This window comes from Suricata suricatta, chromosome 8, assembly GCF_006229205.1.
Source record: "Suricata suricatta isolate VVHF042 chromosome 8, meerkat_22Aug2017_6uvM2_HiC, whole genome shotgun sequence".
In the NCBI taxonomy this organism is placed as follows: Eukaryota; Metazoa; Chordata; class Mammalia; order Carnivora; family Herpestidae; genus Suricata; species Suricata suricatta.
Window position 1 is genome coordinate 44955103 of NC_043707.1, and position 20246 is coordinate 44975348.

A 20246-nucleotide genomic window follows, 5' to 3' on the forward strand; every position below is an offset into this window, starting at 1 on the left:
ACACATTCCTCCAGTAGCCAGGTTTTATACATATAAACATCCGCTCAAAGACAGGAGTAAGTTGGTGTCAGACACAAAACAGAAAGAAAGGACCGTCTGACTGGGGTCTTGTTTTTCTGAGACTCCTTGGTTAGGGCCGCATTCGCTTGGTTTTATCAACTTTACACCAGTTTCAAAAAGTGTGATTCTAAAATTCTAAAAGAGAAGCGTAAGAAGGTAGAGGGGTGTTCAACCTCCATGTTTCTTTTCTTCCATGTGCTAACTGATCTACACACTCAGCACTCTTAGGCCAAAGGCACAAAGTGAGGTGTCAGCTCTCCGAAGAGGCATCCGGAAAGGAGCACCTCTAGGCTCTTTGCAGAGAGTCTCAGACATGTGATGAGTATTTTAACCTGAGGAATAAGGTCTACAAAATGCAGAGGACTGTAAGGGACAGAAGAAAGTCGATAAAAGGATTGATCTTGGAGGAAAGAATTGTAAAAACCTATAATAAAAACAAAACATGACACTGGCAAGTCATTTGTAGCTGACTTTAATTGCCTTTGGTATCCAGGGAAGAAAACAATGGGACAAGCTCTAGTCTCACCATCACAGGGAAGGGAGCGGGTGGGGACCCTTCCCCTGCCCCTCTCCGATTCCTCACTTGCACACAACTAGCCATAGTCACGTACCTCCCTGCCTTCTCTTAAGCCCCAGTCACCCAAGAAATATAAGCCGAGCGCTTGAGGGTGGGGGCTGTGTCTTCTCTTTCCTTGAGAAGCTCCTGGGAGACCACGAAGGCCCCCTTGCGCTGCCCTCTTCCAGCCCAAGTGCAGGCGGGCTCGCTGCTGCCTACTCAGCGCTCCACGTGTTCGCCACCTCAAGTGGTTCACGTTGTTTAGTGACTCATCAGTGGGCTTACGCTATTTTGGGGAGGAAGGCTACCAGTTTTCTGAGAACCAAATACTCTCCTTTTCTCTGGTTAGTCATCTCCCCTTCTCGTTGAAACATTTTAATTTTTCAAGTAGTAAATGATACTACAATTTCAAAATGTGTGCTGAAATTGAACTCTCTTCAAAAACATAAGTAATGCAACTGGCTCTGCATCGTTATTTTCTATGTGTATCGAAAAATCTTGGGTTTGATTATCATTTATGGTTCAGCTGCTGAACTGTGCGGACTAATTGTGGCGTAAGACGATCACCCTTAGAAAATATTTAATTATATTAATTTATTAAATCTTTTCTCCAATTAAAATCTACTACATGCTAATAAGAGATTAAAAAAGAAAAGCCATCAAAATAAGAAAATAAACCTTCAGAATTCCGAGTTGGGCTTCTTGCACAAACACTGTTTCGTGAAATCTTCAAATTCAGAGTAAATACTAGACTAATTATACTGCTCCCAACTTTTATTGTCAATGGAAGCTGTTTGTATTAAACGTAAAGAAGAAAAAGCGTCTTGCACTGTGACACAAATTCAAGGGACAAAATTTACAGGCAGATTCTTACAATATAGTTTTTGATAAAATTTAAGTTCCTCCCCCAAATATAAAGAAATAGTAATTTCTTTAAAAATAAGTATCACTGGAAAATCTATTTATGGTAAGAGAAACTCCCTTAGATATATCTCAAATTTAGTTAATATGATTAATTATACCACACTTTTATCACTAAAAATTACTCTGAAGTGGTTCTGATTCTTTGGATTTCTATAAATATCCTTGGAGAAAATAAAAGCTGAATTTTATTTTTGACATAAAATATTTGTGAAAAGTTCACTCATCTGACGAGATAATAAAGGATTCCCCTGTTCCCATTCCAGAGGGAATGTGTAAGCAAATTTTGCTGTATTTTGTTTTCTATTTCAGAAGGTTGTAAGAGTACTTTGGCTCATCAAGGTAAATTTGGAGCTGAATAGTAGGGTGAATTGTGCCAAGCCACAGAGAGTTGTAAGATGAGGGATTTTACTGAATTTGTAAGAAAGTTTAAGTGGATAAAATTCACTTGGTAGATGTGCTGGTTTGGGGGAAAAATCTCCTACCAGCAAAACCAAGGCTTTCTCTCAGAACAGGTTTCAAGGCAACAAACTGCAGCATTTCCCCCACTTTTTGTCATGCTACCAACACTAGACTGATCAACATGCACGAAATCCCAAACCCAGGCTCGTGAGCAGTGGTTACAATAGCAGTTTCGGTGATTCTGTATGGAGACAAAGGCTTGGAGAGTATTCCTTGTGAGATCAGGCCCCCAGAGAACATTACATTTAACCAAAAAATTTCAGGGGAATAGACTGAGACTTGACATGGTTGCCAGTCTGATCATCCAATGGGGACCCTGAACACTGAGGCAGGGACAGGTACTTCTGTTATCGTTTGCCGTCTTGCTCTCGATGCGGTCCCACTGTTCTTCTGTTGTTTTAGTTCCTTCCATTATTAAAAATGGAGAAAAAGGGAATAAACGAGGAGTAAATATTTGTTTTGAAAACTGGTCCACTTTGGAAGGAACACATGTATAATTGGTTCCAAAGGCCATCTCTCACTTCCTCAAGGTGCCCCGTGTTCTTGGCTCCTCCTCAGGCAGTCTGGTCTCCGGATTCTAGGACTCTAAAAACAGTACTGCAGTAACAGGCATGATTTCCCACGTGACCACCTCCTTACGAACCAAGGCGTATTAGGTCGCTGTCCTACACATACCAGAGTATGTTTTGGTCAGGTATAAAATGGAATCATTTCAAAGTTGAGATTATCTACAAGTTGAAAAGTCTCGTGGGGCAGTCAGGTTTCACCCTGCCATGTTGACTTATGAGGTCCGGGTTTCCAGAAGCCCCTCTGCAGACAGATTTCTGTAGTGGTCCATGTAAACAAAACACAGGGGAGAATGGTCTTTCTGGAGCTGCTTTCATCGAACAGCAGGATTTCCTGAAAGTGTGGTGTTGGCTAGATGTAACACGGGCAGAGGATGGGCCTCTGTATTGAATACCCAATGGTCTAAAGGTAAAAGATCATCACTGGAGAAGAGCAGATACAAATATCTGAAAATAAAAGAGACAGAAGTAAGCCCTGATTAGAATTCAACGAGAAGATTGCGTGATCTAGTTTCGGCAGAAGAAACCGGTAACCTACTTTGAATAGCTCTGATGGAAAACACATCACCAAATGCAACTCAGTCACTCATATGATCTAAAACACAGTCACAACGAGTTCTAAAAGGATTCGGCAGCTGAAAAAAATCCAGTAAGATGCACAACTAGACTTCAGAAATAAGAGGGTTAGGAAACAAGTCCCACCTACCCATCTGAAGCATGTCAGGCTGCAGCAATGCTATGAAATGGAATGAAACAACCGCTTCATAATACTTCACATTCTTTTAAGTGTCATGCATATCATTAGTCACATGTTTTGGCCACTTACAGAGTTCACAGGACAACTAGAAATTAATCAATTCACATTTACTAACAGACACTGAAGGCAATGACTAGCTCATTATTAGGACACAGTAAGGACTTTTTTAAGTTTACTTATTTTGAGAGAGTGAGAGTAAGCATGAGAACAGGGGAGGGGTAGAGAGAAGGAGAGAGAATCCCGTGCAGGCTCCACTCTGTCAGTGCAGAGCCCAGAGCCCGTTGTGGGGCTAGAACTTGCGAACCTCATGATCATGACTTGAGCCAAAATCAAGACTCAGGTGCTTAACTGGCTGAACCACCTAGGTGCCCTTGGCCAAGGACTTTTATATACTCCTAATACTTCAGTAGTTTTTGCAGTTCTTTGAACAAGTTATGCAAAGTGTTAAATGAAAACTTCAGAAATGCTACGCATTTACAGGAGGTCTAAGAATCTTGAATTGCACTCAATAGGTAATAACATTGTTCATAGGAAGGCAAGGATTCCGGATCTCTCCAGGGGCGCTGCCCACTATGATGGTCACTCAAATCAAAATGACAGAGCTGACATAAACAAAACTGTCACCCGTAATGTTTGGCATTTTCCAATCTGAATTCTATTAAGGGGTCATCAAAAGTGAGCATGGAAAAACCAACTGTACTGAGTCAGGAAATCTGGGGTCTAACTCTTCATTTCAGCAAGAACTAGCTAGGGCTAACATTAGGCTTCAGTTAAAGAATTCCTTTACAGTGTGTTTGCTGAAATTTCTTTATTTTAAAGGCAGACACATTAATCTCTTTTCTGACTACCATTACACTTCTAGATGACAGAGTAAAAACACACACCATGGAGCAAAAGAGGACTGCAGACCAACACCATAACCGGTGAAGCCGGATGGAGAGTCACAGGACTCCAACCCCGCTCCCTGACCCTACACCTTGAGACCTACTGGACTCAGACCATCCCCCAGGTCACGGGCAGGGGTGCTGGGAATGAAAGAACAGACTTGGCTGGACAGAGCAAGTGGCCCTGCTGGGTCTGCTTACTCTGGGGAGACTAGGAGCGCAAGGGAGCTCTGGGTGCTGACGGGTCCAGGAACGCTAGGCTCTGTACAATCCCAAGTCTCTTGTTAAATGTGGGCTGAAGCATCAGGCTCACTCTAACCTCATCACTTCTTGAGAGAGAAAATTCAAGTCTCCTGCAAAAAGGACTCCTTTCCATGGGAGATGCTACGGAAGCACAGCTGATACAAACACAGATGTTATAAAAAAAAATCCAACAAATAATGAATGTGTAAGTTTTAGATAACCAAAAGTGATATTATTTTCAACCATCATTTTAAAAAATGATTTGAATTAAAAACTACTGTAGTGGGTTGAACAGTGTCCCCCGCCCCCCATTCGTGTCCACCTAGAGCCTCAGAATGTGACCTTATTTGGAAATGGGGTCTCTGGGAATGTAATCAGTCAAGGATCTTGAGATGGAATCCTCCTGGATTTAGGGTGAGCCCGAGACCCCGTGACCTGGATCGTTACGGGAGGGAGGAGGGGAATTTGGACCAACAGGCACTGGGGAAGAAGGTCATGTGCAGCCAGAGGCAGAGATCACAGGGGCTGCCACAGCAAAGGGAAGGCCTTCAGAGGGAGCCGGTTTCAGACTCTGGGCCTCCAGGACTGTGAGAGAGTAAATTTCGATTATGCCACCAAGTGTGTGGTAAGTTGTTAGGCAGCGCGAGGACCTAACACAACTTCTAACCCCCACCTCCAGGATCCGTGTGGCCCTTCAGTGCTGCTGCTTGCTTGGACCAAGGGGTCTGGAGTACGACTATAGAGTGGGGCTTCGACATACAGGGACACACACACCACACACACTCACATACATTCACCACACACACACACAAACCACACATACACCACACACATACACACACACACTCACATACACACACACACCACACAAACACAAACACGCCACACACACACACACACACACCACACACACATGCTCTCACATAAACACCGCATACACTCTTTCACAAATTTATAATAAAATCAATGTTTGAAATTAAGATAATATAGCTAAAAAATTCTTTTTAACTTTGGATTACGGATTACACATTCAGGAGAGGATTTTTAACCCAAATTTTGCAAATAGAACAATTGGAGACGAGTGATCTTTGCTGTACAAGTTGAGAATGAGAAAAGTCTACACTCTAAATTAGCTATCACACTACAGTTTTTCCTCTAATGAGAATGTTGCTTAAACTATGGTTTTAGTAGGTGACAAACAGCACTGAGCAAAACCTGGAGGTAAATAAAAAGGTGCTATTAAGTACATTTCGGTTTGAATGGATGTGTAGTTTACTTTTTAGAGCTCTTTTTTCAAGGTTATTTATTTATTTTGAGAGACAGAGACAGCACACATTCACATGTGCAAGTTGGGGAAAGGCAGAGAGAGAATTCCAACCAGGTTCCACGCCATCAGCACAAAGCCTGGCACAAGGTTCGAACTCATGAAACCAAGAGATCATAAGCTGCGCAGAGATCAAGAGCTGGACGCCTAAAGGACTGAGCCACCCAGACACCCCCTAGAGCTACTTTTAAATGTTGCCCACGTAGGTCTCCTTGAGGCCCTGCTTATCTAACCACAAGGGGTTGCCTGAAGTCACCTCAACACAAGGGTTGGTAGTAACCAAGCAGGCAGGTTTGACAGAAAGTCAACCAAATCTGAAGGGACAGATTTAAGGTGGAAGAGAAATGGGAAGGCTAAAAGAACCAACTTGTCAAGTTAATGTGTTCGTACTCAGTCCTTTATGTTTATTTACTTACCAACCGAGCCTTGATGACTCACTTACTCTCCTTCACAGCTGCCAACGCCAGTACCCAGTATTTTATGGGGAGATGCTACAATTCAGAAAGGCTTGCATTTACATGCTCATGTAACTTCTAAAAAACTAGACTGTTTAAAAAATAATTAACTTAAAACTTCCATTTCGTTTATACTTCTAATGTTTTAAATCATGTCTTTAGAACAGACTCGTTAGAAATCAAATCAAATTGAAAATTTTTCTGATCACTGCAAGAGCTTATTAGGCTTTGTTCCGAGATATCAGGGGGCTGCGAGGGACTCCCTTTCCTCTGCGTTTGGGGGCTGAATAAGTTAGGATGAATAAATTAGGTTGAATAGTTTCGGTATCCTATAGGATAAACATGCACCACGGGGCTAGCACCTGTAACAGAAGCCCCGACGCAGACCAAGACAAAGGCTGGCTAACGAGCAGTACCACACTATCTGGGCTGTGAAGGTTAATAACAAAATATTAAGTTTTTCTGCGTGCCAAAGGACCTTAACCTTCTTTCCCTTTTTCTTAGATCACTGCCTTGAGAAAACTTTTAATTGTCCCTCTGAAATGCACGTACACCATGTAAAAGATAAACAAACCTCTTGCCAGTTTTACAATTTAGTTCATTCCAAAGGCCTGCCTTTGCAATGTCAGCATCGAGGAAAATGTACCCCAATGTCTCTATCGCTGTAGGAAGCTACCTTAGGTGCCTTTTCTTCAAAGCTGTTACTCCCTCCATGTCATAGAGCATAAAGACAATTAACACAGATGGCCACCCCAATTACCATGGGAATTCAGAACTATGCACAGCAAACGGTGCAGTGGACAGGGTACTCTTACTTAAGAACAAGTTATCACTTATCTCCAGAACATGTACATAATGGATTGTATCCTCCTGCTTATATGGGAAGGTGATATTTCTTTTCTGTCTTTGCAATCTGCCTGTGATGCAAATTGCAATCTGGTTTAATGCTTATTAAATGATAAAAATATTTTTTAAATGGTTTCTTTTCCTGCTGTATTTGTGGAGAGGATTTTTCAGGTTGGCAGAGGATATGAGTGCCAATTTTTTCCCAGTAATCAGGACCTCCATGATTTTTTTGACTTTCTCCTCAGATGATACTCCACACCTTATATCTCCATACAAGTCCACAGTCCAGTCCTCTTCAGGTGTGGGTCAATTTTGATAGTCTAATACATGTAGTATCTCACTATGGTTTTAATTTGTACTGATCATGTTATGCATTTTATCCATGAGCATACTTACATCCTTTTATCCTTTACGAAGTATCTGTTCAATTCTTTTGCCAGGTTTGAAACCGGGTTGCATGTTATCTTATTTTTGAGTTTTCAGAATTTGTCATATAGCCCAGATAGAAGTCTCTTGTGAGTTACATACTTTGCAAGTATGTGCCGTACTTTCTCATTCCTTCAATTTCTTTTATTCTCTTTCAAATGTATTTCAAAGAGTAGATTTTTTTAAATTTTTAGGGGTGCATGGGTGGCTCAGTCAGTTGAGGGTCTGACTTCGGCTCAGGTCATGATCTCACGGTTCATGAGTCCAAGCCCCACATTGGGCTCTGTGCTGACAGCTCAGAACCTGGAGCCTGCTTCAGATTCTGTGTCTCCCTCTCTCTCTACCCCTCCCCCACTCATGCTCGGTCTCTTAGGAACAAACATTAAAAAGAGTTTTCAAAGAGTAGATATTCTTAAAATTTTAGAACAACAATTCATTCTTCTAGGTGTCATGCTTTTGGTGTGAGATCTAAGAAATCTTGGGCTAGCCCAAGGCCACAAAGATTTTCTTCTATGTGTTCTACTAAAAGTTGTTATGTTTTAAATTTAGGTCTATGATCCATTTTGAACTGATTTTTTCAAGTTTATTTATTTAAGAGAAAGAGAAAGAGAGAGAAAGAGAGAGAGAGAGAGAGAGAGAGAGAGAGAGAGAGAGAGACCCAAGTAAGCTCTCCCACTGTCAGAGCAGAGCCTGACATGGGGCTCAAATTCACAAACTATGATATCATGATCTGAGCTGAAACCAAGAGTCAGATGCTTAAACGACTTAGCTACCTAGGCACCCCTTGAACAGATGTTTTTGTGTATGTATACAGAAATTATTCAAGCACCTTTCAGTGAAAAGCCTATTTTTTCTCATCACAATGACTCTGTACCTGTCTAAAACTAGGTGCCCAAATATATTTCCAGTTTTCTTCTCTGGACTCTCTATTTTGTCCCATCAATCCACTTACCTAGCATTATACCTTTATCACCATGTTTTGATTATCATAGCTTTATAATCTTTATAATAAGTCTTGTAATCAGCAAGTGTTAGGCTTTCAACTGTGTTCTTTTTCAAACTGGTTTTGGTTATTCTAGGTTCTTCACATTTCCACATGAGATTTCATTTATTCATTCATTTATTTATTTATTTTTATAATAGTTTATTGTCAAATTGGTTTCCATATAACACCCAGTGCTTCTCCCCACAAGTGCCCTCCTCCACTATTGAATGCTGAAAACGAACCGAGGGCTGAAGGGGGAGGGAGAGAGGGGGAGAGGGTGATGGTCTAGATGAAATTTTAGAACAGCTTATTAATTTCTATACAAAAAGCCCCGAGATTTCGAATGGGATTTCACTGATAGATCAATCTGAGGAGAATTAACAACACTGAGTCCATCAACCAAGTGAATCTCTCCATTTAATTAAGTCTTTAATTTCTTTCAGTACTGAGTTTCAGTGTTCAGGTCTTTTATGTGTCAAGATTCATCCCTAAATATTTTATAACGTTACATGATTGTTAAGTGGTTTAAGTTTCAGTCTGATTGTTCATTGTTAGTATAATTTTGACATTTTAATCTTGCATCTGCAACTCTGCTAAATACTTATTAATTCTAGTAACTTCCTGGTAACTCCTTAGAATTTTCTACCTTGATAATCACATTTTTTATGAAATAAAATGATTGTTTTCCTTTTTCCTTTCTAGTCTGGATGTCTTTTGTTTCTTTTTCTTGGCTGACTATACTAGCTAGAACTTCCAGGTCAAGACTAATGAGAAGTGAAGAGAACAGTCACACATCCTTATTTCATTCCTGATCTTAGGAGGAACACATTCCATTTTTCAGTCTGAGGTTAGCTGTAGGTTTTCAGTGATGCCCTTTATCAGGATGAGAGAGTTCCTAGCCATTCCTGATTTGCTAAGAGTCTTATCAGGAAAGGAGGTGCAATCTTGTCAAATAACTTTTCTAGGTCTATTGAAGTGGTCATGTGGTTTTTCTTTTTCAACTCACTGATTTTCATATGTTAAATCAAACCTCCATGCCTGTGATAAATAAATCCACTTGGTCATGATGTATTATCTATTTAATAGGCTGTTACATTTGATTTGCTAAAATCGTGGTGTGTGTGTATGTGTGTGTGTGCGTGTGCACGTGCATGAGGAATATTAGTCTTGTTTCCAAGGAGAATCCTGCTGTCATTCTTATAGTTGCTCCTTTTTACCTAACCTGTCTCTTTCCTCTGGTTGCTTTTCAGATTTTTTTCATTATCGACTGTTTTTGAGCAATGTGATTATGAGGTGCCTTGGTGAAGTGGTCTTCATGTTTCTTGTCCTTGGAGTTTACTCAGCTTCTTGGATCTGTGGGTGTAGAGTTTAAATCAAATTTGGAAAGATTTGGGCCAACAGATTTTATAAATCCATTTTTCCGTCCTCTCCTTCAGAGACTTCAATTTCACATATTTTCAGCCATGTATAGTTGTTACACAGCTCACCAATACTCTCTGCATTTTTATAAGATTTTTTTTTTTTGCTCATTTCATTTTGACTTCAGTGGCAATGTCTTCAAGTTCACTAATCTTTTCTTTTGCAATGTATAATTTGCTATTAATTCTATATGGTGTATTTTTCAACTCAGACATTGCAGTTTCTATTTATAGAAATTTGATTTGGGTTTTTATATCTTCCATGTCTCTACTTAAGTTTTTGAATATATGGAATATAATCATAACAACTGTTTTAATGTCATCTGCTAATTCTAACAGCTATATGAATTCTTAGGTTTAGTTGATTATTTTCATTATTGACCATGTTTTCCTGCCTCATTGTATATATGATATCTTTGGCTGGATGCCAGACATTATGAGGTTTACCTTTTGGCTGCTGGATAATTTTGTATTCTTGTAAATCTTGAGTTTGGTTCAGGTATATAGTTAAGTTACTTGGAACCAGTTTGATCCCTTCAGGTCTTGCATTTGTGATTGATTACGTGGACCCAAAGCAGTAAATTGTTCCCCACTACTGAGGCAGGACTATCCTGAGTACTGTACTCAGTACGCTGTAAATGATGACTTTCCAATCAGGCTATTAAGGATAGACACGGACAGTTCCTGGGCCTGTGTGATCACCTTTAATCCGTCATAGATGATTCTTCCCCCCAACTCAGGCACAGTTTCTTCTCTCTGCTGAGTACTCTTGGGGGTTCCCCTGGGCTGCCTCTCCAAGCAGCTCTCTCCTCTCTGCTCCTCTCCTGTCAACACCAGCAATCTTAGTTTCCTTGGGTTCACAATTCCAGCTCCTCAGGGAGCTTGCTGAGCCTCGGGTCCCCCTCCCGGTGCAGTGCCCCAGAGACCCTGTGAGGCAGCAAGCTGGGGCAAAGGCAGGGCTGCTCCTTTGTCTCCTGTCTCTCAGAGATCACATTCCTTCACTGCCTCCTCTCAGGTGTTCTGAAAGCCATTGTTTCCTATATGATGGATCTGTTTGCTTTGAGTGCAAGGGTAAATCCTGAGCCTTGTTACTTCATCTTAGAGGAAGAGGCCTCTCTTCCATTTTGAGATACTCTGTCTTACAGTTTGCTAACACCGTGCACCTATGTTCACCAGTCACTTAATTCTCTGCTATGAAACCAATCCACAAACACCAGAGTTGGTGGAGCAAGAGCCTGTTCTGAGTTTTCCTGCTTCTTCTTGATTACTAATTCTTCTCCAAAACACAAAGTCTTCACACCATGACTTTCTAGAATTTCATGAAAATGGACATTGAATCCATCTACTTTTATTTTTCTCAATCCAACTTTTCACCTTAAAATTAGCCATCCATTGTGTTGTTTTTTTCCATCATTCCTGAGAGAATACTGATTACAAAATTACATTTGTAGTATACCTTGATGTGTAATTTCGTAGGACCCTTGCAATTGTTTAAAAAAACAAAGTTACTTTTCTTCCTTTGGGGCTCTAATTTTCTCTCAGCCATATTTGTTTTTCTTTAATTTCAGCCCTAGAATAAGTTATACGGATTGGAGGAAGGGGTTGAAGTGTAGATGCCTTGCATTGTATCTTAGTATTTCCTTTTTAGGGTGCCATTGCTTCTTTTATTTTTTTATTGTGGTAAAAAACACATAATATAAAATTTACCATCTTATGAGATCCTGACATTTGTGACAACATGGATGGGCCCAGAGGGTATTATGTTAAGTGAAATAAATAAGTGAGAGAATAATAAATACCCTCTGACTTCACTCATATACATAATAAAGAAAACACAAAAACAAAATAAAGGACTAAACAAGCAAAAAGCAGAAACAGACCCAGAAAGACAGATGGTTGCCCAAGGGGAGGTGGTGGAGGAAGGGGCCAAAACGGGGCAAGGGGAGAGGGATGCAGGCTTCCAGTTATGGAATGAGTAACCGGACAAAATGCAGGTAAAAGGTACAGAACAGGAAATACGGACAGTGGTACCAGAACAGCACTGTATGGGGACAGATGGCAGCTACACTTGTGGTGAGCACAGTATAGACAGAGTTGTTGAATGAGTAGGTTGTACACCCAAAACTAACGGAACACTGTGTCAACTTTAAAAAAGAAAAAAAAGAAATTTGCCATCTTAATTATTTTTAAGTTGAGCACTGTTGCGTATATTCACACTATTGTGAAACAGATTTCTGAACTTTCATCTCGCCAAACTGAAATTCCATACTCTTGAAAGCAACAATTCCCCTTCCCCGTGCCTGGTCACCACCTTCTTCCACTTCCTCTGCCCATTAGCTTGGTTTCTGGTACTTCATAATCGTCACAGTTACGTCTTTTTGTGACTGGCTTGTTTCACTTAACATAAAGTTCTCAAGGTTCCTCCACACAGTTGCTGCCCTGATTTTGATTTAGAAGCCTATCTCCCATTACTTCTAATGAATATTCTTTAGTGAGTCTAGTTTCCTCAGGGTCTTTTTAAGGAGAGGTAACATTTCTTTTCTCCAAGCTGGGTCCCTTTTCATGAAATGACTTTCGGCTTTACCTCATCTATTAACATGTCATGTATCATTTAGCATGATCCCAAACTTCCTTCATGACTGCTCCAGCCCAAGCCAAAGTTCCCCTCTTTGAATCAAAAACATTTATATTCTTTTTAGAACTTGACTATATACTTGAACTTTTATTCAATTTGCCCATCGCCAGAAATAAGAGACTTAAAGCAGACTGCAAGCTCCTCATACGGTGTTAGGTTTCATACGCTTTAATTCCAAAATGGCACACTTCTGAAAAGACAGTGGTTACTAAATACTTTTGAATTTGACTTAATTTGCAGATAGCTGTCAGAGCAGAAGACAGCACAGAACAGGAGACTTCATATATGACTTTTCTCATCCAGTTAGAAAAATAGTCCTTCTCAGTAGGTTAACTTTAGGATCCGGTTACAGACAAGATAAAACATGAAAGATAAATGGAAGGGAACGGTGGTTGTGTTTTCCCAGACTTCCCTCTTGAATTAATTTTTCCTAGGCTAATAATCCTCACCCCAATGATCTCATTGATTCCTGCCTCTCTCTCAAATAGATTACTTAAGACACTTTTGCTTATAAACTTAGAAGCCATATGACTCTTGATGCATTATTGACAAAACCATTATCAGAACTGTCCTTGAACCTACTTCAAAACCTTGTTCACTAGGGGATAAGCTTTCATTTGCTTATACTGAGAATAACTTACAGGCACAGGCAGGTAACAGGAGCCATAAAAGCAGAACCAGAGCCACCAGAGGACAGGATAGCAACATTTGTAACAATATCTGTCCCTTGCAACAAATTCACTAGCTTTCCCCTCCTCCTCGCTTTAGTATTTTACTATAAACCTTCACACTTCCGAAACGTTGAAAGAATGTTACAGTGAAACCCATACACACTTACCTCCTAGAAGCTGCCATTAGCATTCTGGTACATTTCTTGTTCACAAGTCTATTACTCTCCTCATGTATCACTAGTTTTGTCATACTAAAATATTTTCTCTATAAAGAGCTAATTAGCAAACCTAGCTGAAATATCAAGAAAAACTCGATTAGTAAAATTTTTTGCAAAGGGAGAACTGGAAGTCTCAGAATTTTTTAAAAAGCAGGACAAATTTTGAAAAACAAACTTTAGGCAACAATATTTACTTGAGTTTTGAGAGGAAGACTGTTGCCAGAGATTTTGGCTGCTATGGGTTCATCTTTGCTATCTCTAAGCACCACCAAGATGAAAATATTTAGAATTCTACTTAATAACAGCAAATTAGATACCATTACTTTTAAGGAGAGAATATAAAAATTCCTAGAACAAAAAAATTAAGAGTAAGATACTTACATGTAATCAAATGGTAAACAAACATAATTCCTCTTCTTTCCCTGATTCTTTTCAAAAGCACATGACTAATGCCATCAAAAAGAAAATAGATCCATCGACTGATGAATGGATCAAGAAGATGTGGTATATATACACATTAGAATATTACTCAGCCATAAAAAAGAATGAAATCTTGCCATTTGCAATGATGTGGATGGAGCTAGAGAGCATAATGCTAAGCAAAATAAGTCAGAAAAGGCAAATACCATATGATTTCACGCATCTGTAGAATTTAAGGGACAAAACAGATGAATACAGGGGAAGGGGGAAAAAAAGAAAGGGAAGCAAACTAGAAGAGACTCTTTTTGGCAGTGAAGTGCCTGGGTGGCTCAGTCATTTGAGCATCTGACTTGAGCTCAGGTCATGGTCTCATGGTTTGTGAGTTTGAGCCTCTGCTGACAGCTCAGAGCCTGGAGCCTGCTTCAGATTCTGTGTCTCCCTCTCTCTCTGCCTCTCCCCCACCCCCAGCACACACTCTCTCAAAAATAAATACATAGAACATTAAAAAAATTTTTTTAAAGGCTCTTTTAACTTTTCCCCCTTTTTGTAATTTGAGAGAGAGAGAGAGACAGCATGTGAGCAGGGAGAGAGGGGCGCATAGAGATTGAGAATCCCAAGCAGGGCTCAATCCAAGACCCTGGGGCCATGACCTGAACCAAAATCAAAAGCTGGCCCCTCAACTGACTGAGCCACCCTGGCACCCTGAGACTCCTAGCTATACAGAACAAACGGAGGGCTGCTGGAGAGAAGATGGGCAGGGGGTGGGCCCAGTGGGTGATGGGCACTAAGGAGGGCACTTGTGATGAGCACTGGGTGTTGTCTGTAGGTGATGAATCCATAAATTCTACTCCTGAAACAAACACTACACTTTCAGTTAACTAACTGGAATTTAAATAAAAACTTAAAATACATACATATGTACTAAAAAAAAATAATATGCCAGGACATTATTTTGTTCGGGTCTGGTTCTAAACAGTATAATGTATGTATGTATATATTTTGCCTGCATATATATATGCATGTATGTATGTATGCATATATATATGCATGTATGTATGCTAAGACTCCCTTAGGAAAAATACTGTATGGTACCATGTGTTTTTCTATAAATAAAGTCAAGTTTTACAACCAAGAGAGAGACAGAGAGAGAGAGAAAACAGATACACAAAACACAGTATATCCATACGACAGGATACTGCTTACCAAAGAAAAAAGGGAACTACATCAACAACACTGATTAATGGAAAAACCACGACGCTGGGAAACTTAGCAGACCCACCTAAGTGCATACCACATGGCCCCATGATCTGACGTTCCAGGCAGGCACCCTACAGCAATCAGGAGCAGCTGTGTGTTTGGGGGTGGGGGTGAGGGTCATTATCACCGCCAGACAGGGACGGCAATGTTCCGCGGGAACTGGGAGAAGGAGCTACCCAGGCTTATAGATTTGCCCAGGACAGGAACTGTGCGTTTAAAATACTTCAGTAAAGTAGATTTTTAAAGTTAAAATAAAGAAGACTAAAGGAAAAGGATGAAAGTGGAAAATGAGCTTATTATGTGTTACTGCTCCATAAATATAATCTGGGTTGTAGCTCCTGCTACTGCAACAGCAACAGAAACAAAAACAAAAGGCAAGGCTAATTTCAAAGCACACAGTTTTGACCCTGAAAACTGCTTACTAGTGACAGCGATAGTCACTCTGTGTGTGTCCCTACTGTCTGATATTTGGACTGTACTGTGACACTATGCTAAGTCCTGAGAGGAATTCGAAAACAAGGAAGACCGTGGTTTTGGTCCTCCAGGATGCCATTTGGGGAGACTGAACTGCAGTATGTGGCAGTTAGCAGTGACCTGCCCACCTGACCCCATGGTGTGCTGGCTGTCCCTCGACCCCTAACTTCTTCCATAGATGGTGTCCTGACTCACAGGTGTGGGGGTTCTCAAAAGTGTGGTCCCCTGAACCAGGAGCCTCAGCATCACCAAGAACTTGTAGTTACGAGTGCAGAGTTTGAAACCCCACTCAAGACATCCTAATCAGAGACTCTGGTGATGGAGCCCAGCAATCTTATTTTTTTTTTTTAATATTTTTATGTTTATTTTTGAGAGAGGAGAGAGAGCGAGAGAGCAAGCGAGCATGAGTGGCAGAGGGGCAGAGAGAGACAGACACACAGAATCCGAAGCAGGCTCCAGGCTCTGAGCTGTCAGCACAGAGCCCCATGTGGGGCTCGAACTCCTGAACTACGAGATCATGACCTGAGCCAAAGTCAGATGCCCAACTGACTGAGCCACTGAGGCGCCCCCAGGCAATTTTGTTTTAACAAGCTTTCCAGGTGATTCTGATGCAAGCCCCAGCTTAAGAACCATCGCCCTGGGTTTTCCAACTCTACCTAACTTCCGCTCTTCTTCATGCGGGCATCTCAGCCTTTGACTCCACAGAAAATGGACCCACTGGCCTGACTCCCTCACTTCTCACCTCTTGCCTTGGGCTTTTCTTCTTGCTTCATCTACAACTTCACCCAATCACTGTTAGCCATCTTCTAGCACAAACTGAATTCTGAATTTAAGCCTGGCGTCTCAACAAAGAAATAAATAGGTCTCTTCTCCTGTTCCTGCTTTTGCAAGATCTTATAAAATCATTATTTTTCAACTGTCTCTCTTGGAATCAAATAATTCTATCCTTCACTCAACAGATATTTAATTCTGAAACAAGCATGTATGGTCCCACCATGGATATGGAGACAGAGTAACTAAAATATACAGAAATCACTGCTCTCAAGGAGCTTACCCTGTAAGTTGGGGAATGCCTATGGAAATCATGTAGTATGTTAGAAGTTGGGTGCTGTGGAGAAAAGGTAAAGCAAGGAGAAATGATAGGGGTGAAGGGAGCAATCTGAAATTTTCTATAGGATGATCAGGGAATGTGCCTTAAAAATACAGTTGGAAATGATAGAATGACACAATAAAAAACTACAATTTAACACCTGAAACTGCAAAAGTCCTAGAAGAAAACACAGAAAAGGAGCTCCTTGACTTGTGTCTTGGCAATGACTTTATGAATGCAACACCAAAAGCAAAAGTAACTAAGTGGAACTAAACCAACTAAAAGGAGTTAAACCACACACACACACACACACACACACACACACACACACACACGGAGGACAACCTATAGAATCTGAGAAATATTTGCAAATCATATAGAAATCACAAAGAAAATACATAAAGAACTCATATGACTAACATAAATGAAAACAATTTAATTAAGAAGTGGGTCGAGGAACTAAACACACATATGTCCATGAAAACCATACAAATGATGAACAGGCACATGCAAACATGCTCAGCCTCACTAATCATCAGGGAAATGCAAATCAAAACCATAATGATACCAACCCACACCTGTTGAAATGGCTGTCATCAAAAAGACAAGAGAGATGTTGCATGTGGTGTTGTTGGGAATGTAAACAAATGCAGCCATTATGGAAAACACTATGGAGATTCCTCAAAAAATTAAAAAAAAAAAGCCTTATGATCCAACAATCCCACGTTTGGGTACACATCCACAGGAAATGAAAACAGTTTATCAAAGAAATATCTGCATTCTCATGTTTATTGAACCATTAGTTATGCTTACAGTGGCCAAGATATGGAAATAACCTACATGTCTACCAACTAATGAATGGATAAAGACAACGTGGTGTGTATAAAACACACACACACACACACACACACACACACACACACACACATGCACAGAAATACCATTCAGCCATAGGAAAGAAGGGAAATCCTGCCATGTGCAACATGGATGGACCTTGAGGGAATTCTGCTATGGGAGAAGAGTCAGACAAGAAAAGACAAAGACTGTATGATATCCGTAAGTGGAATCTTCAAAGGCCATACTCCTGTAGAAACTTCTAGTTAGAAGGTAAGTTCTGGGGATCTAATGTAGAGCATTAGATTACAGTTAACAACGCTGTATTATATATCTGCAAGCTGCTGAGAGAGACCTTAAATGTTCTCACAAAAAAGAATGGTAAGTACGTGACATGATGGAGATGTTAGCTAACACTACAGGGTAATCGTATTACAATTAAGATAAACATGTTAAATAATCACTCTGTAAACCTTACATGTAGACAATATTGTATGTCAGTTATATCTCAGTAAGGCTGGAAAAACAAACTACGACTTAAGAGCATCAGAGTACAGATGCAAATAGCCATCTTTGCTCTTACGTAACACACATTTATTGAGGGCCTCTTACACTGTGTACAGGGTGCGAGGGAGGTGAGAGGAGTTAAAAAGAAAAGTTCCTGCAGTTATGAAGCTCGCATTCTACTTACTGGTAGAGACAGATAAGAAACAAATGCACGTATCAGGTGGGAACAGCGCTGAAAAAATTAAAGCAGAGAAAGGGGAGGGAATAATGGGAAGTACAGATGATATATGTGCATATATCACACATATACATGGATATAGGCCTATTTGTGCGCACACACACACACACACACACACACACACACACGGCCTATTTTTATGGGCTGGAACTCAAAAAACAGCAATTATAAGGGGAGTGTGAACATGATTTGTAAGTTCCTTGATATCAAGACTGTTCTCTATTACATTCGCTGCGGTATCCCTGGCACATAAAACAGCAAAGGCACTCAAGTATGTGTTGGATGAATTATTTCATATACTACATGTGTCATCTCCATATTCTGATCACCATTTACTTAGTAGATAAGGACATAGAGCTCAGCCACACATCAGGAGTAAAGAGGCAGAATTAAGAATCCCAGGAAATGATGGTTTAAAAGGGTGAGCAAATTCTGAAACATTTATCCCTATTAATCTAAAAACTTCAGTTTGACTTTTTACATGTGTTCTTAACCTATAGAAAAAAAATTAAGTAATTTAGTCTCTTGTCTGAGTTTATTTTGAATGACTTAAAAATTCAAAATTATTTAAGACTGACTTCTAAAAAGCCTGCTCATTCAAAGCTTACTTTACCTGACAAGGACTATTTAAATGTTTTGTTACTCCTTAGAATATTCTCAATTCTAATGTTTCTAATCACCTAATTTTCTAACATACCTTTTTCCAAGAACTTTCAGAGCTTTCCATCTGTGAGAAGCTTTGTGAAGCGTTAGCTCTCTAGACTTACTCTATTTAACAACATGATTGTAACTCAAATGCACACGCTCCTTGATCCAGATATTCTAGTGTGAGGAATATAAATGAATATCTATATTCATACAGGGAGCAAAGTTATATATAAAAGAATACTCACTGAAATGTTTATAATAGCAAAATACTAGAACGAAGTTCTCTAACAATCAGAGTACTGATTAAACAAATGACATACTCCTCAGTGGATTTGTGTGTGCATATGGAAACCTTTTCTAGATAAAGAGAAATATTAAAATTGCAAGTCTCAGAACTGTGAGTATACATGACTGCATCTATGGGGAGGGGAGGGGAAAAAGGCTATTAAAAGGATATATATTATAAACATATATTTTTATATGTTTGCTTATACCCAGAAAATCACTAAAAGGATACATCCAGAACTGTTTAATAATAGTTACCTTTGGGAAGTGAGACTGGATGTGGAATATGGAGAAAACCTTCTTTTCCATGTTTTCTATTTATTCATTTTGCCAAAGCCACGTTTTATTTTTTACTTAAAAAATAAGCTATATTAAAAACAACCCATTTGGCCTTGATTTCTGAGGAGCTGCACAGTATAGAGGAGAAAGGTGTTTACACAAATGATCTTAAATATGACAAGAGCTCAGCTGTTCATTCTGTATCGTTCAACAAACATCTAACCTGACATGAAACTAAGCTCTAGGGTACTCATATTTCCTGTAGACGATGGGAAGTATGGTGAGATTACTTAAGGATCGGCTAAATCTGCCTTAGTGTTGGAAAGAACTCACAGACAGTGATGTTTGAGCTACGCCTTGAAAAACTGGTTAGAGTCTGTCAGGGATACAAAAAGGGAATGAGGAATTGCATGCAGCGGGACAGCGAGGGTAAGGACACGTAAGTGAGAATGCACAGGCTAAGTGGTCAAGCCGGAGACGTGACCAAGAAGGTCCATGTGGCACCTAATCTTAATTGTTCAGCACGGGAGTAGAGAAAGTCAGCAACGTGGAGGGGAGGGGCATCTTCCTCATCCCTCTTCCACCTGGCGGAGTATGGCTGCAGGACAGTTCCCGAGTAGGACAACTGGAGCAAATTAATGTGAACTTGGTATTTCAACAGGTGCTTCCCCAAAGATCCTATGCCCCACTCTCACCCTCCAGTGTGTGACTTGATCTTTACATCCCTGCCCACACCAGAATACACATTCTTAACAGCTGAAGTAATCTGATAGTAAAGCATGCTGTA

The 20246-nt window shown here is 40.1% G+C and overlaps 1 protein-coding gene across 2 annotated transcripts in view; it reads right to left on the minus strand.

Moving 5' to 3' along the window:
- Window positions 1-516: 516 nt before the first annotated feature.
- Window positions 517-20246, minus strand: part of MAN1A2 (mannosidase alpha class 1A member 2) — a 164396-nt gene continuing 144666 nt past the window's right edge. For both annotated transcript variants that reach the window (XM_029946784.1, XM_029946781.1), the window contains one exon: window positions 517-3012. In XM_029946784.1, coding sequence (XP_029802644.1) covers window positions 2880-3012 — 133 coding nt within the window. In that variant the 3' untranslated portion in view covers window positions 517-2879. The remainder of the gene's footprint in view (window positions 3013-20246) is intronic.